The 18,240-nt window shown below is 43.4% G+C and overlaps 2 protein-coding genes across 2 annotated transcripts in view; both read right to left on the reverse strand.

Moving 5' to 3' along the window:
* LOC126260694 (serine/threonine-protein kinase STK11-like) overlaps positions 1-15,307 on the reverse strand; it is a 63,830-nt gene extending 48,523 nt beyond the window's left edge. The window contains exons 1-3 of the mRNA XM_049958030.1: positions 15,234-15,307; positions 8,540-8,746; positions 1,200-1,391 (exon numbers count right to left, since the gene is read on the reverse strand). Coding sequence (XP_049813987.1) covers positions 1,200-1,391; positions 8,540-8,746; positions 15,234-15,307 — 473 coding nt within the window. The remainder of the gene's footprint in view (positions 1-1,199; positions 1,392-8,539; positions 8,747-15,233) is intronic.
* Positions 1-18,240, reverse strand: part of LOC126259979 (protein Shroom3) — a 365,788-nt gene that overhangs the window by 303,660 nt on the left and 43,888 nt on the right. The window lies entirely within an intron of this gene.

Here is an 18,240-nt window from a genome sequence, read left to right on the forward strand (position 1 = left end):
TGCACATTGTAAATATATGGCCGGTTTTAGAGCTGTATATTGAAGTACTGATTTAGTGTTAGATATTCTGGACGTCAACAAGCTAGCAGCCTGCTTATCCCACTTAGAGCATGAATTGAATACCTTCGCGCTTGGCGATAACGACTTTGCTAGCAATGGTAATTGCATGTAAGTGGCACAATAAAAGGTGTCCGATGGGTCCGTCGTTCGGTTTCGTCACATATCGGATGTGTCCGGAACAGTTCGCGTCGCCTTATCTGCTGGTTTCTTCTGCAAACACCAGCGACCTAGCAGCTGTAGTGTCAAAATTGCATGGTTAAGTTCAACGCTGCAGTGTCTGCTGGTAGCGCCGAGCGCCGATTACGTCCGCGTTTACCCTCACGCAAAGACCAGTCTTGTCATTTAGGTCTTTATCATTTTCAGCAACTGTTTTTTAAGAATGCCAATGTGAAGAAATAGCACACTAGCTGCTTTAAAAATTGTTTTTTTAACGCAAGTGGTGTGTTGTTTCTTCACATTTGAAATCTTGTTATTCCATTCACACCGACAACCCCCAGTGTAATCGGACTACAACTACTTTCTGCCACCTATACTTGCTTCACACAGTCAGAGAGAAAGATAAATGCTCAAAAAGTAGTAAGACTCCCTCATACAGTGGAAGTAAAATTATGTTCGACTACAATTTCAAAATAACAATTTCAAATATTTACCGAAAACAGCGAAAAAAATTTAATATAAAATTAAAATGTAGGCACTCGACATCGCCATTTCACTATCGACATCTCGGAGAAACGATACGGTAGTATATATCGATACAGTTTGGACACAAAGTTGATATTTCGATATTTAGTCAACAGCCCTAGTTAATACCAGTGTTGGAACTAGGCACTCAATATCGCAATTTCACTATCGATATCTCTGAGAATTTTTTTGGCAACACATGTCGATAGTTTGGACAAAATATTGATATAGCGATATTTAGTCAACAGCCCTAGTTAATACCAGTGTTGGAACTAGGCACTCGATATCGCCATTTCACTATCGATATCTCGGAGAAGTTGTCCTGCTAAATATATCTATACTGTTTGGACAAAATATCGATAATAGATATTTAATCAGCAGCCCTAGTTAAGACCAGTGTTGATACTGGCTCTAGTTGAGCTGTCTGTGAGTGAATACGGTATTCAGTAGAGACGCGCCTGTTGGCGGGCGCGGCGTCGAGCAGCGCCTGCAGGGAGAGCGGGCAGTAGTCGAGCACGAGGAAGGCCTTGTCGGGGTGCAGCTGGGCCAGCACCTCGTGCAGGCGTAGCACGTGCGGGTGGCGCAGCGCCCCCAGCAGGCAAGTCTCGCGCCGCACGCTCTGCTCGCCGAACGGGATGCGCCGCAGGCAGCTGCGCACCACACACCACACACGTCACGCGTCACTCCTACGTGTACGTCGTCTAGTTCACTTAGCGCCACTACCAGCTACTACAGCACATGTTCCGTGAAGCACAGACATGTGACAAGACTAGAGTCGGGTAGGTGGTATCGAAATATCGATACATCTTCATTGTACTGTCGATGTATTTCTCAGTTATCTAATTATCGACATGTCAATTAACCGTCATTAACTATTCAGTATCGAAAGTAACATTTTTATTGCCTGTCTTTTCTTGACTCATAGGCACTATAACTCTCGTCGGGAGATTTCTTGCCCATTCTTTGCAGTCTAACAGTAAATGCCTTGCAATGGACTTACTTTACTTGCATATTCAGTACTACAAATGAGTACGAGATTTGAACATGACTGCATATGAACGAAAGTTTGTTACTTCCGTGTGTCATTTCTACCATTGCAAATGACAGTTACGAGGTGCAGTACAAACACGTTTGGTAACAGCATTGTATGAGGATGGGGGAAATTACTATTCGCTGCTCCCTACTACGGGGCAGAATGTGCTCTCACCTTACCCCCGGAGTGCCTGGATCAAGAAAAGGTAGACGCACTGTAAAATAAACGTAGAGTCCGCACAAAAGTCACACAAATTACTGCACTTGCATTTAATGGAAAATCGACTAAAATGGCCGGCCGCGGTGGTCTCGCGGTTCTAGGCGCGCAGTCCGGAACCATGCGACTGCTACGGTCGCAGGTTCGAATCCTGCCTCGGGCATGGATGTGTGTGATGTCCTTAGGTTAGTTAGGTTTAAGTAGTTCTAAGTTCTAGGGGACTTATGACCACAGCAGTTGAGTCCCATAGTGCGCAGAGCCATTTGAACCATTTTTTTTTCGACTGAAATGTTTTTAATAAGTACAAAATTCGCGCCCGGGACACGTATCAGAGGTGTTTCACTCTCGAGTCCGGATGGGCCAAATGTATCGATATTTCAATGCACCGATATTTTTCTCGACTTTATCGGTGTCCTTTACAATTATCGATAATTAATATTTATATACAGGGAGGTTCACTGATCGTGACCGGGCCAAATATCTCACGAAATAAGCGAGAAACGAAAAAACTACAAAGAACGAAACTTGTCTGGCTTTAAGGGGCAAACCCGATGGCGCTATGGTTGGCGCTGCCATAGGTCAAACGGATATCAAATGCGTTTTTTAAAATAGGAACCGACATTTTTATTACATATTCGTGTAGTAGGCAAAGAAATATGAATTTTTTAGTTGGACCACTTTTTTCGCTTTGTGATAGATGGCGCTGTAATAGTCACAAACATATGGCTCACAATTTTAGACAAACAGTTGGTAACAGGTAGGTTTTTTAAATTAAAATACAGAACGGAGGTACGTTTGAACATTTTATTTCGGTTGTTCCAATGTGATACATGTACCTTTGTGAACTTATCACTTCTGAGAACGCATGCTGTTACAGCGTGATTACCTGTAAATACCACATTAATGCAATAAATGCTCAAAATGATGTCCGTCAACCTCAATGCATTTGGCAATAAGTGTAACGACATTCCTCTCAACAGGGAATAATTCGCCTTCCGTAATGTTCGCACATGCATTGACAATGCGCTGACGCATGTTGTCAGGCGTTGTCGGTGGATCACGATAGCAAATATCCTTCAACGTTCCACACAGAAAGAAATCCGGAGACGTCAGATCCGGTGAACGTGCGGGTGCTTCGACGACAAATCCACCTGTCATGAAATATGCTATTCAATACCGCTTCAGCCGCACGTGAGCCATGATCCGGACATCCATCTTGTTGGAAGTACATCGCCATTCTGTCATGCAGTGAAACATCTTGTAGTAACATCGGTAGAACATTACGTAGGAAATCAGCATACATTCCACCATTTAGATTGCCGTCAATGAAATGGGGGTCAATCATGCTTCCTCCCATAATGCCGCACCATACATTAACCCGCCAAGGTCGCTGATGTTCCACTTGTCGCAGCCATCGAGGATTTTCCGTTGCCCAATAGTGAATATTATGCCGGTTTATGTTACCGCTGTTGGTGAATGTCGCTTCCTCGCTAAATAGAACGCGTGCAAAGAATCTGTCATCGTCCCGTAATTTTGCTTCTACCCAGTGGCAGAACTGTACACTACGTTCAAAGTCGTCGCCATGCAATTCCTGGTGCATAGAAACGTGGTACGGGTGCAAACGAAGTTGATGCAGCATTCTCAACACCGACGCTTTTGAGATACCCGATTCTCGCGCAATTTGTCTGCTACTGATGTGCGGATCAGCCGCGACAGCAGCTAAAACAAGTACTTGGGCATCATCATTTGTTGCAGGTCGTGGTTGACGTTTCACATGTGGCTCAACACTTCCTGTTTACTTAAATAACCTAACTATCCGGCGAACGGTCCGGACACTTGGATGATGTCGTCCAGGATACCGAGCAGCATACATAGCACACGCCCGTTGGGAATTTTGATCACAATAGCCATACATCAACACGATATCGATCTTTTCCGCAATTGGAAAACGGTCCATTTTAACACGGGTAATGTATCACGAAGGAAATACCGTCCGCACTGGCGGAATGTTACGTGATACCACGTACTCATATGTTTGTGACTATTACAGCGCCATCTATCACAAAGCGAAAAAAGTGGTCCAACTAAAACATTTCTTTACGTACTACACGAATACGTAATAAGAAATGGGGGTTCCTGTTTAAAAAAACTCAGTTGATATTCGTTTGACCTATGGTAGCGCCGTCTAGCGGGCCAACCATAGCGCCTTCAAGCTAAACAAGTTTTGTTCTTTGTAGTTTTTTCGTTTGATGCTTATTTCGTGAGATATTTGGCCCGGTCACTATCAATGAACCACCCTGTATATAGATTCGAGAATTCGAACTAGAGAGTACTAGAGTTCTACAAATACCACCCTCGGATGACTGACAGCCTACAGCAGATACTACGTGAGTGTGCATTAAACTCTCTTAATCTTGTACACTAAGGTGGACTTGTAAAGTTTGCCTATACATACCTCTGGGCTAGGGTAATTGGTTTCAATTGTACACTCGTCTACATGTTCCTATGTCTGTACGTCACTTGCATTGTGACGAGTGCTTGAGCCCAAGGCTTCGATTAGAGCAATAGTGTGTGGCACTTGCGTGGATCGTGGTCTGTAGTACCACACATTACAGATTGACGCTATTCCTGACAAAGCTATAGGCTGAGGTGGCCAGTTCTTCTGCTAGTGAGTTGTGAGCCTCCTTTACTCTTACTGCAGTTATACGCCTGTGTCTGTGTTCTTCTGCACATTCACTGCAAACAAGTGAAGAAGCAATAAGAACCAGACCTGTAAGCCAAACTAGAGTGTCATTTCCCTATTATCATCATATCTATCTCCTTAGCCTAACATACAAGTCTTTCTGTACTGTCTCCAACCACAAAGAGCTGAAAAACTTTTGCTTGACCCAATCACTGTTTCAGAACTGTACGCAGCCGCCCATGTACCATGCAGAGATGAGATTTCTGAGAGCAGTAGCTGGCTACACTCTACTTGGTGCGGAGAAAAATAAAGACATCACTTAATAATGAAATATATTTAGTCTGAATGAAGAAATAAAGTACCAGAACAAACAAAGGGGCAGATACCAATAATGAAAGAACCCAGAACACCAAAGTCCCTGCTAAAGTACACGATCCAGTCACATTAATGTGACCACCACCTATGTTGGACATCATTGTGCAATAACCACTAACAGACGGCAAGTGGCAACACTAGCAATGGAGGGTATATAAAGCGTCTCGCGGAGGACGTGGAGAACGGTGCAGTCGTGCGGAAATGGAGAGATTTATCTGAAATCCAAACGGGCATGGTGATGGGCTTTCGGACAAAGGGTGGACGCGTTTCCGAAACCGCTAAGCTTGTAAACTTTTCATGTGCCGCCGCGGATGGCAAAATGGTGCAATCATAAGCTGGCGCTGAGGTAACTGCAGTGCACGACGGGCCATAGAGGCCAGGGGTGAAAATCGGTTGCAGAGATGTCGACGGGCGAATAAACGTGCAACTGTTGTGCAGCTGACCCCCAAATGAACCAAGGCGTTACCAACAGTGTCTCCCATCAACAAAGACCGTTCAGAGAACTTTGGTTCATGCACCCATGCTGACGGCTGTTCTTCGGAAAAAAAGGTTGGAATTTGCACGGAAAAAACCGCAACTGGACATCAACTGAGTTGCGACAGGCGGCCTTTTCAGATGAATCACGTTTTACGCCCCATCGGACACAGAGCCGTTGGCGTGTACGGTCGTACAACAATCGTCAGGAAGATCTAGGCCAGTGGAAGGAGTTTTAAGATCTGGGGAATGTTTTCGTGGAATCCCATGGTGAACTCGTCATTCTGGGGGACACAGTGGATCAATACAAGAATGCATCTATCATTGGGGACCGTGTCCACCCCTACACGTAATTTATTTTTCCTCGGTAAGAAGGCGTCTACCAGTAGGACAATGCCATATGTCACGCAACTCGCAGTGTACGTGCGTGATTTGCAGAGCAACGCGGTCGGTTTACTGTACTCCCCTGGCCACGAATCTAACAGGATTTAAACCCAATTGAGAATCTGTGAGACAACTTCGATTGGGTTGTTCGCGCCATGGAAACTCAATCGAGAAATCCAGCACAGCTGTCCACGGACTGCAATTAAGAACCTGTGAGACGACTTCGATCTGGTTGTTAGCGTCATGGAAACTCAATCGAGAAATCCAGCACAGCTGTCCACGGACTACAATTGAGAATCTGTGAGACGACTTCGATGGGGTTGTTCGCGCCATGGAAACTCAATCGAGAAATCCAGCACAGCTGTCCACGGACTACAATTGAGAACCTGTGAGACGATTTCGATGGGGTTGTTCGCGCCATGGAAACTCAATCGAGAAATCCAGCACAACTGTCCACGGACTACAATTGACAATTGTCAGACGACTTCGATCGGGTTGTTCGCGCCATGGAAACTCAGTCGAGAAATTCAGCACAGCTGTTCATGGACTACAATTGAGAATCTGCGAGACGACTTCGATCGGGTTGTTCGCGCCATGGAAAGTCAGTCGAGAAATCCAGCACAGCTATCCACAGACTAGAGTCCGTATGGTTCCACATGTAACGCCGGAAATGCATATCCTCCTATTTCCATCTATTATACTATAAATTTTTTTCCTTATTTTGTTACCTGAAGATATGACGTTTCTGTGTCTCTGTATACTGTAATTGTTTTACTATTCGTATATATATGCATTTATGTCGATGTATAATTGGTTTGTTTTGTAAATATTATTTGTATGGCCTAGGGAAAACTATGCTATCGAACGATTACATCGATAGGTCGTGTGGAGAAACAAAGTGTTTAGGATCTTTGGTATTGTTAACTCTGCCGCGTGGAGCGCGGGCAGAGCAGAGAGAGTCTGGGTGGGGTAGGGTGGTGGAGCAGGTGTGTTGTGTGACGCTCCCGCGAGTTGCCGCGCTTTCGGGGTTTGGCAGCATGTAATTGCGCTCGACTTGCTATGATAGTTTCTGACACGGTGTCGCGGAGGGGAAGCATTAGCTGGCGCACATCAAGAGCCCGTTTCGCCTGGTGACCGTGTCGAGAAGGAGGCGCGCCAACATCCAGTTTCTGCAACAGCTACGGCCGGCAATCAGTGATTGTCGCCACCTCCTCGATCGACGGCTTCAAACCTTCAATCAACCAACAAGGAAGACTGGAAGCACGTAAAGTTTTAGAACTGTATGGCAGACCTCAGCTTTTCAAACTGTTTCAAAATTACAGCAACGTAGCATGCACCTTTGTTGCTCATTGTCCCAATTGCATTACCAAGCAGGGTCCCTTCCTTATCCGAAATGATCCCGAGTGTCGTTGAAATTCAAACGCCAGCATTAAAGTAATTTCAAAGTTCAGTTAAAGTATTCATAGCTGGCTACAATATTTAGATTACACAAGCACAAATTAAGAGTGCGAGTTTTGTTACCATATTTTAGCTTACCTGTGACTGCAGCTCAGCTTGGTACGTACTAAATTTTACTATTGTTAATTGTTCAGATTCAAGTAGCTTTTGAAATGATTGTTGAGGTAGCCCAAGACTAACCTTATTATTGAATTTCGTAGTGCTTCAGAAACAAAATTCACTATTAATTTCAGTCACTAAATTAACTTTCAATTTTCCGGTTATATTAATTCTTTTGCTAAATTAAGTCAGAGTGTAGCGAAATTTATTACTTCTGACAAACATTCAGTTTTCACACAACACGTGTCAACCTTCAGTTGCCACGCCTTTAGTGCTAATTATATGTGCATTAATCTTTCATCTTCAGTTATTATAGTAGTTGTCCATAGGACTGGCGACCGTAATTTTCCCCAAATCTCAAATATCTAATTAACGCTAATTAATTGTTAACGTAACGACCGCACATTTACTTTCTTTATTAATTTTACTCTTTTTTCAAAATTAATTTCCACCAATTTCATTTGCATTTTTCCTTTCACTTAGATGTAACCCTTTCCTGCCTCTTTACCAACAGATTAACTTCGGTGACGATTGCTTTTCCCAAATTTCCATTAGGTACACGCGGTTTAATTTTTCACTGTCATTAAGGTCGATAAGTGTGGGGGAGGTTACACACATTCCTGTCGGTATCTTCGAGAACCTCACTGACTCTCTTCCTGTACGTCTCGCAGTGATACGCGCTGCAAAAGCTGCTTGTTCAGTCTATTGGCAGATGGTCACATTAACGTCACTGGACTGTGTAGAAACCAAAGTAAGGAAGAAGGAAGAATGCGGGCCGGGGAAATAATGAACAGTGCAAAATACTTGAGAGAGGAATATAGCAGAAAAGTTTTGATCTTTGATGTTGATGATGATAGTGCTGGTGGTGATGGCGCTGGTGTTGGTAGTGATCTATCCACGAATATAACAGTCACGTGACACAATCATTGTATTTCCTATATGTGATATGAACTTTGAATGAGATAATACGCTTCGGCACAAGACGAGAAGTGACCGGAAGTGGCTGGAAGGGTTCAGCGCAGTGGTACCACGGTAGCCGTGTGTACGAACCGCCGAGTACGACTGGGCATGCTGACCTCCTGCGGACGATCTTGACGGCGCGGCGCGCGAGCGTGCCGGTGTGCACGGCGTCCTTGACCTTGCTGTAGCCGCCGCAGCCCAGGATGTCGCCCAGCACGTAGCTGCCCACCGCCTGGGGCGGCCGCCGCCGCTCGCGCTCCATCAGCGGCCGATGCTCCTCCGGCCACAGCAGCAGCCCCGTCGGACGCCGCCACCCGTCCTCGCTGCGCACCACCGTCTCGTCACAAGACACGCCACGGCTCAAACTTTCTCACTGTGGAATCCACACCTATTGCGCCACGACACAGCACTTCACCTCAAGTGTTGGGCGTTATGCAACAGGAAGTGGTTTGTTGGTGAACTTCCGTTCCTTGAAGAGTCAACAAATCTTCTGCTACCGATTACATACACTACTGGCCATTAAAATTGCTGCACCACGAAGATGACGTGCTACAGACGGGAAATTAAAGAGACAGGAAGAAGATGCTGTGATGTGCAAATGATTAGCTTTTCAGAGCACTCACACAAGGTTGGCGCCGGTGGCGACACCTACAACATGCTGACATGAGGAAAGATTCCAACCGATTTCTCATACACAAACAGCAGTTGGTGAAACGTTGTTGTGATGCCTCGTATAAGGAGGAGAAATGCGTACCATCACGTTTCGACTTTGATAAAGGTCGGATGGTAGCCTATCTTGATTGCGGTTTATCGTATCGCGACATTGCTGCTCGCGTTGGTCGAGATCCAATGACTGTTAGCAGACTATGGAATCAGTGGGATCAGGAGGGTAATACGGAACACCGTACTGGATCCCAACGGCCTCGTATTACTACCAGTCGAAATGACAGGCATCTTATCCGCATGGCTGTAACGGATCGTGTAGGCACGTCTCGATCCCTGAGTCAACAGATGGGGACATTTGCAAGGCAACAACCATCTGCACGAACAGTTCGACGACGTCTGCAGCAGCATGGACTATCAGCTCGGAGACCATGGCTGAGGTTACCCTTGGCGCTGCATCACAGACAGGAGCGCCTGCGATGATGTACTCAACGGCGACCCTGGGTGCACGAATGGCAAAACGTCATTTTTTCGGATGAATCCAGTTTCCGTTTACAGCATCATGATTGTCACAACCGTGTTTGCGACATCGCGGTGAACGCACATTGGAAGCCTGTATTTGTCATCGTCATACTGGCGTATCACCCGGCGTGATGGTATGGGGTGCCATTGGTTACACGTCTCGGTCACCTCTCGTTCGCATTGACGGCAGTTTGAACAGTGGACGTTACATTTCAGATGTGTTACGACCCGTGGCTCTACCCTTCATTCGATCCCTGCGAAACCCTACATTTCAGAAGGATAATGCACGACCGCATGTTGCAGGTCTTGTACGGGACTTTCTGGATACAGAAAATGTTCGACTGCTGCCCTGGCCAGCACGTTCTCCAGATCTCTCACCAATTGAAAACGTCTGGTCAATGGTGGCCGAGTAACTGGCTCGTCACAATACGCCAGGCACTACTCTTGATGAACTGTGGTATCGTGTTGAAGCTGCATGGGCAGCTGTACCTGTACACGCCATCCACGCTCTTTTTGACTCAATGCCCAGGCGTATCAAGGCCGTTATTACGGTCAGAGGTGGTTGTTCTGGGTACTGATTTCTCAGGATCTATGAGCCCAAATTGCGTGAAAATGTAATCACATGTCAGTACTAGTATAATATATTTGTCCAATGAATACCCGTTTACCATCTGCATTTCTTGTTGGTGTAGCAATTTTAATGGCCAGTAGTATACATGGAGCATCATTTATAGTGAGCTTTCGGGTGTTCAGCCGAGTTGTTTCCATTTTCTGCATAATATGTCGATGACCGGCCCATCCGTCTTCTTCAGGTGCTGCAAAGTTTTGCTGTTACGAGTATTCTCTGCCTGGACTCCAACCAGACTGTGAGCTATTGTTGGTCTCACGCCGAGTTCGATTTCCATCGTCCACTGCACCTTTTGCTGCTCTTTCTGTTTTACAGAGCACGCACTGAAAACTCCGTGAAATTCCCTCAGTGTTTTCCTACTCTGATCGCTTTGATGGTCGGCCAGATTATAATACATTGAGTGGCGAACCCCAAGAGTTATTTAATTGAAATCTCCAGCCGCATTTATTTTCTGATATCTTGGATAGTCTCCTTAATTATGCTATCCCAGAAACACGGCGTTTCCATCACGATACTGCTCTTGTCATATTTCATTTCATTATTATACGAGTATTGAAGGCAGTACTAGGCGGCATCTGATTTGCTTGGCTGTTTTAGTTGCATGTGTCGCTGATGTTCCTTGCATGCATCCTCGACAGTCTGCCCAACGTAAAACATGACACATTCGCATGGACTGCGATGCACACCACGCTTTCGGACACCTGGATCGTCGTTAACACTACAAAGAACACCTTTTATTCTAGTTGAATAGAGCGAAAAATACTGAACGCCGTGTTTCCGCAGGAGCATCAAAGAGCGTAGCGGAATCGAACTCGGCTCTAAATAACGGAATGAGATCAACAATATCTCTCAGTTTGGTTGGAGTCCAGGCAACGAGTAGACATACCCTAACAGCAAAACCCGCGCCACCTGAAGAAAACGGTCAAGTCTGTCGTCGAAATATGCTCAGAAAATGGAAACAACAACTCGGCTGAACACCCGGAGCTTACTATTAATTAATCACGCCGAAAAAACCTCAAATGGTTCAAATGGCTCTGAGCACTATGGGACCTAACATCTGAGGTCATCAGTCCCCTAGAACTTAGAGCTACTTAAACCTAACTAACGTAAGGACATCACACACATCCATGCCCGAAGCAGGATTCGAACCTGCGACCGTAGCGGTTACGGACTGTAGTACCTAGAACCGCTCGGCCACAGCGACCGGCGAGAAAATCTCAAGAGATCACGAAATGTCACACTTATCATCGGAAACTATCAGGCAAGTACGACATTAGAGGCAAGTTTGCGACATAATTGTGGAACTCAATGTCCTAGTTAGTACAAAATGTATTTGAGACTTACCCATTGAGTTCCCAATTAACTGTCTTTGGATACCACCTATGACCTGTCTTAAGAACAAAACTATACTACTAAATAGCAACGCGGTTCTTGCTGTTCGAAAACAGTTGCGGCTTGACTATATATTGACTTCCAGAGGCAACAAAAATTTGATTTTCAATATTTCATATAATTAGTGACCGAATTTAAAATGCTGTTATTATCTACTCATTAAGAACTATAATCTTAAGCAAAAGGCTTAACACATTAAGTATTAAAGACACAAACTGTGTATAGTATATCTTGAAGCAACGTAACTCACAGGGCGCAAATTATCCAGATTATATTCATCCAGTATTTGAGAATGAGACCACTAAGAAGCTTCCAACGAACTTTAAACAGAAATTTCAAACCTTTTCTGGCTTACATGATGAACGTAAAAGTAAACACAATTTTGAAGCTGTTTTATACACGGGAGGTCCAATCTTTAAAGAATCGGTGGTTTACTGCCACAGTACTACTTCAGCACGTAACGTGCTACGATTCACTTTATGCTTCCACTAGTCTTCCTTCCTGATGCTGAGATCATGTATCAGGAGACAAAGCAGCTGATGCCGTCAGACTCCTATTCTTCCCCGAGGATGCAAATAGTGTCCCAATCTGTCTGCTTACAGAGGAAATTCTGTGTCCATGTATGAGAATGTGTTCTAAATGAGATGGAACATGTGAACCAGTCCGGCACACACCAAACAGGGTGTGGGGAAACTGCCCAAAAACCACATCCAGGTTGACCGGCAAACCATTCCCTCGTTAATCCGCCGGGCGGATTCCGTCCCGGGCCGGCAAATCTCCCTGTGCTGGAAGTGGTAGCGTTAACACACGCAGCTACCCGGGCGGGTAGTCGGTAGCCGTCCTTGCATTTATATGTAATACTGCAGTGAGTTACGAATTCTTTCAAATATTCACGGTTCATCTAGTAATGTTTACGGCGGGCTACTCCAATTCTTTTACCGTATCAACGGATGTACTGTACTCTTCGCTTTTGAGATGCTCCCAGACGGAAAAACCCAGGTGATTGAGGCCAGGTGATCTTTGAGGTCAGGATACAGGCCCTGCTACCTATCCTCCCTGCAGCAGAGTCGCGTAAGATGTCTTTCACTAGCAGCAAAATGTGCCGGTATCCCATCACACAAGTACCACATTCACCAACCACGGACCAAGGGTAAAATTTGAGCCCAATTAGATTATACATTATAGAAAATTTTACATTCCAAATACATATGCATTAAGTAGGTCAAATTTCATACTGCAGTCAGTGGCGGTTCGTTACCACGGAATCTTAACTATCTCGCGTATCGTTCGCCTCATGACACGTGTTTACTCGAACGTTTTGGCTTTCACTATCGTATACTTTCACATTCTATAAATGGAGCAAAACTCGTTCTTTCCAATAGCACTAATAAAACAATAAGTCATAGGATAATACTGATTGGTTATTAGTCGTCACAGAGCGTTTCCACTTTAAACACACCATGTTAAGCCGTTATATTCCCGTCAATGTTGAATAAAGTAACCAAAGAAGTGGATGCATAGGAACGATGTAGGCATCAGATAATAATGTTCAAGATACTGGAGAAAAACTAGTTATGATAACAAAACAGTCTTTTTTGGAAAGGAACTGGCGTTGCTTGTGGGCTGTTGCAACAAAATTCAACGACAAACATTAGGAAACTGATTTATTTTCCTTAAAGTAACACGATAGGAAAGGTTTCAAACTGACTTTACTTGTACAGCTTTTCGCTGCGTTAAAATTATTGCTAGGAAAAGTATTTTAGAAATTACGGGCTTATTATCAGAAAGGTATAAGTTAGTATTTCTACTGGTTATCCTGGAGTATAATTAATGTTTTTCTATCCCAGCGAGCGCCTTGTCTGTAAAATTATTATTATTGTTGTTGTTGTTGTTGTTGTTGGCTGGTTCAAATGGCTCCGAGCACTATGGGACTCAACTGCTGAGGTCATTAGTCCCCTAGAACTTAGAACTAGTTAAACCTAACTAACCTAAGGACATCACAAACATCCATGCCCGAGGCAGGATTCGAACCTTCGACCGTAGCGGTCTTGCGGTTCCAGACTGCAGCGCCTTTAACCGCACGGCCACTTCGGCCGGCTTGTTGTTGTTGTTGTTGCAGTAGTCTTAAGTCTGAAGGCTGGTGTGATGCGGATCTCCACGCTAGTCTATTCTTCATTTCAGCTTAACTACTGCAACCTACATCAATTTGAAACTGTTTACTGTATTCCGGTCTTGCTTTTCACGCTTCTGGATGTGTCCTGTCTCTTTTAGTCAAGCTGTGCCATAACGTTCTTTCCTCCCATGTCAATTCAGCACCACATTTCAGAAGTTTCGGTTCTCTTCTTGTCCGAATTGTTTATTGTCCACTTTCACTTTGTTAACTATTGTATGTAAAGCTAAGGTTTGGAGTCCAACTAACACTTTGGGAACCTTGTATATTCTCTCAGAGTATCATTTCTGTCAAATTTGCAGCTGTTAACTACAGTTTACAGCGGTAGAGAAGACGACTATGAGAGAATGCGTTGCATATTCTCTCTATTTACGCAGATTTAAAGCCTTATGTTGAATTGTAGGTCAAATGGAAAGTCACGTTCTTCGCTCACTTTACGCCGTCTCAGACATGTCTCTCATAAAGAAGCCTGGGCGCGCCAAGCTGAAATACTACGCTCTCAACGATTAAAAGCGAATTTATATGTGTAAGATACTGACAACACTATGCGGCACAGTCAAGTGTAGTTAGTTAGTTAGGTACTTACTCCACAGATCAAATTCGCGATAAACGTTATGATGTGGAGCATGTCAAGTAAATAAACTAAAGTAAAGTAAATAAAAAAATAAATAATGTTTATATGTCTGCATGAGGGTCCTTTACAGTTTTTAATGACTATCTCTACTCAAGAATTCCTTTATGTACATAAGGAGTTGTTAAGGAGGAAGCTCTCTTACCTATCTTTAAAAACATTTCTGCTATCTCTCAGACATTTTGTATCCACGGATAAATTGTCAAAGAGTTTTACAGCTGCGTAATTCACCCCTTAGTGTGGCACAGTAACAATCATCAGAATATAATGCAGATCATTTTTCCTTCTAGTATTGTACTTATGAATATCTCCGTTAATTCCGACTGATATCCTATTTATAATGAAAATAATTAAAGGATAACAATATTGTTTCCATTATATTCAGAGACCGTTCAATGAAATAAATTACGGTATGCAGTATTTGAGGCCCTTGGACTATTAATAACAACAGTAACATCAACTACGACAACAAAGAATCTTAATGTTGTCTTTTCTTCACTTATAGATTCTTGTGTATGTATTGCCTTTAAAAGAAAATTAAGTTTATTTCAAAGGACGTATGTTAATACCACAATATGCTTAATCAGACTCCAGTTTGCTTCTAATACATTTAGAAAAAGTTTTATGTCGGATATCTTTCGACAAACTACGGGCATGCAACATTCACTTAAAACTCTATTTTAATTATTTTCTAACAGGTAGAACAAATGATCCAGTGAGTAGTGAAACTATAAAAACTGCATCCTGGAATTTTCTTAATTTATGTACATTCAGCACTAAGCTACGCGTCTTAGTTTCTCCTACCTGTCCTCGCTGCTGAAGGATAAAGAACTGAGTTCTTCCTCTATAAGCGTCTCCATAGGATCCTCCTCTGCCATCCCGCTTCTACTCTTGGCCATGATTCACTCTCCTCTACTTTCACTGTTCCCGGATGTAACGCTAATTCTAAACACAGCCGATCTGATTCAAATGCTTCCGGTTAGCGTAACTGGGAGGAACATATGACAAACGTCCGCAGATGTATCTGGCGATGCAGTTCACAGAGTCTAATTTTTATTGCAGCTGCAATATCTATGGAGTGAGCAATCAGATCCGTAGAGTAGAATTTTTGTTTTCAACGTACATCGCCTCCAAGGAGGCAAAAATAAGGGGAGATGCCGCCACAGACTTACGCTGTACGTTGTTTTGAAGCTGACTCTGTCATGTTAAATGCCCCAAAACCATGACTGAATTGTGTTCGTAATTTTGTCGCGTCTAACAGTTTTTTAAATAGTCAATATTACAGTGCTTAGGCTAATTACAGTATCAGGAAGGATATTTCAGACTTAATTACGTATTTGATTCAGTAATACGGCTCATTTGGCCTCGTAAATGTAACTTTCTTTTTGTTTATACATTTCAAATAACCGAGAAGTATGTCATATGAAAAGGATGCTTTCGTAATCCATTTAAATCCTCTTTTACTGTATTTTCGTCGCTAGCTGATGAAGTTAGGTCTCCGAAAACAATGCTTGTTTGCTTATTGTAGTACTGATTCGTACTCGTACATTTTCAACTTTCAAATCACGTGCACAACATGGTTAACGTTCACGTTTTCAAAAAAAACTTACCTACGTTTTCTTTGTTAGCCCGTAAATGGTTGTAATGAGGAAAGAAGCAAGCAAGGCACGCTTTCACGACTTGTTGTTGTCAACAAAGTGTCCGCCTGCTTAGCTGAGTGGTAACGTGCTTGCCTCCCATGCAGTGGGCCCGGATTCGATTCCCGACCGGGTTGGAGATTTTCTCCGCCCGTGGACTGTGTGTTATGTTGTCCTCATCAACGGCACGCAGGTCGCCCAATGTGGCATCGACTGACATAAGACTTGCACTTGGCGGCCGAACTTCCCCGAATGGGGCCTCCCGGCCAACAATGCCATACGATCATTTCATTTTTTGTCAACAAAGTGAAAGCTTCTTGAAATGTCGAAGGAACCGAACGGCATGGAGGTATACCTCCAAGCATAACTGAGTGCTTGTTTCAAATGGTTCAAATGGCTCTGAGCACTATGGGACTCAACTGCTGTGGTCATTAGTCCCCTAGAACTTAGAACTACTTAAACCTAACTAACCTAAGGACATCACACACATCCATGCCCGAGGCAGGATTCGAACCTGCGACCGTAGCAGTCGCACGGTTCCGGACTGCGCGCCTAGAACCGCGAGACCACCGCGGCCGGCGTGCTTGTTTCGTTAAGCTGTCAGTGCGTCAGTGTAACTGTAGTTAATACATTTTCTCACTTTAAAATGTTACCCACGAAGTGCCATTCACTTTGTGGCATTAGACCAAACAAACTTAAAGCAGCAACCGTACATTATCTAAAGTGCATCATCATGTACAGTCACTGAGAGGCCACAAATCATATTACAGAATTCATGATAGCAAAGGGCTATATTTAGCAGAAGAACTTCGGAAGTTACACCGCTTATATTCAGAGAATAATCCTCCAAACCATATGTCATACGAACAATATCGACTGATTTTTGTGACTAACTACAACATAAGTTTTAGGTACCCCAGAACTGACAAATGTTCAGTGTGTGATAAATTTAGAGCTGAATGTTCTAAACTTGATTTACAGATAAACAACGAGAAAGATGCAACTCAAAAACAAACTCTGAATAAGGAAAAACAACATCTAACGACTTAAACTGAACTACGTAATTGGAAAGCAGACAAGATTTACGAGATAAAACGTTCCGAACGTTTGAAGCCCAGAAAATCCGTGATTAGGAAAGCAATCTGTCCGAATTACCAGAATCTTCTGCTTCCTAATGTTTCAACCAATGAAACATATTAGCGCAGGCATCTATCATTTCATTCATTCCATATTCAGTGGCTAACTTTTTGGGAATCTGCATTTTATACATATAACGAAGCACTTTCCAACAAAGGACCTGAAGTGTGTTCAGTGTTGGGGTGTTCCTGTTCGGAAATTTTGCGTAATCCTGGCGCCTGAAGTCAGTGTATTCTGCGATTACTGTTCTGGAAAAAACGAAAACAGCTGAGGTTAATGTTTTGAGGCAAATACGACGGCGGACAATGGCTTCAAGTCTGTAACGCCATGACGACTCCCCTCATTTTTACTTTCATGATCGCCTGCCAGGTCAAGTGACTTTTCGGTACTTCCCTACTTAAAGAAACTGTTTCTCCCGTACAGTCACTCGGGTACGCAGTCATCTAATATTTTGTAATACACCATGGACGCTTTTGACTGAAAATTCTTTTTTTGAACAACTTACTAATGCAATTTCGGTCATATGGCCATTATCAATGGAAACAATCGTACTCTGGCACATGTTAAAACCTAAAAATCATCCGACATATATGCATCTCGTCAACACATTCGCGTGTTGTCTCTTTAACTGTAAGACTGCGTCCACATTAGGCGGGAGCAAAAATGGCGTAAATCCTACATACTTTTTATCACATATAATAAGAGAGAATTAAGAAGAATCTGCAAGTGTTCGCATCCTGAAAACATTTTTCATCTGAAATATATTACCGATTTATTACACGATAACGTTATAATGACGTTAAGTAGTAGAATATCCTGAAAGTAGTAACAGTTGTTTTTCTGCTGCCTATTCCTAAGTAAAAACCTTAGAAACGAAAAGCCTCGGCTGTGTAAGATATTATCCTATCAGTCTTTTGGAAACTTTCTTTGGAACACCAATATTATACGCAAAAAATTACATACCTTTAGAGAGAGAGAGAGAGAGAGAGAGAGAGAGAGAGAGAGAGTTACCCGATCGTAAACTCACTGCAGCAACA

This window comes from Schistocerca nitens, chromosome 5, assembly GCF_023898315.1.
Source record: "Schistocerca nitens isolate TAMUIC-IGC-003100 chromosome 5, iqSchNite1.1, whole genome shotgun sequence".
Classification (NCBI taxonomy): Eukaryota; Metazoa; Arthropoda; class Insecta; order Orthoptera; family Acrididae; genus Schistocerca; species Schistocerca nitens.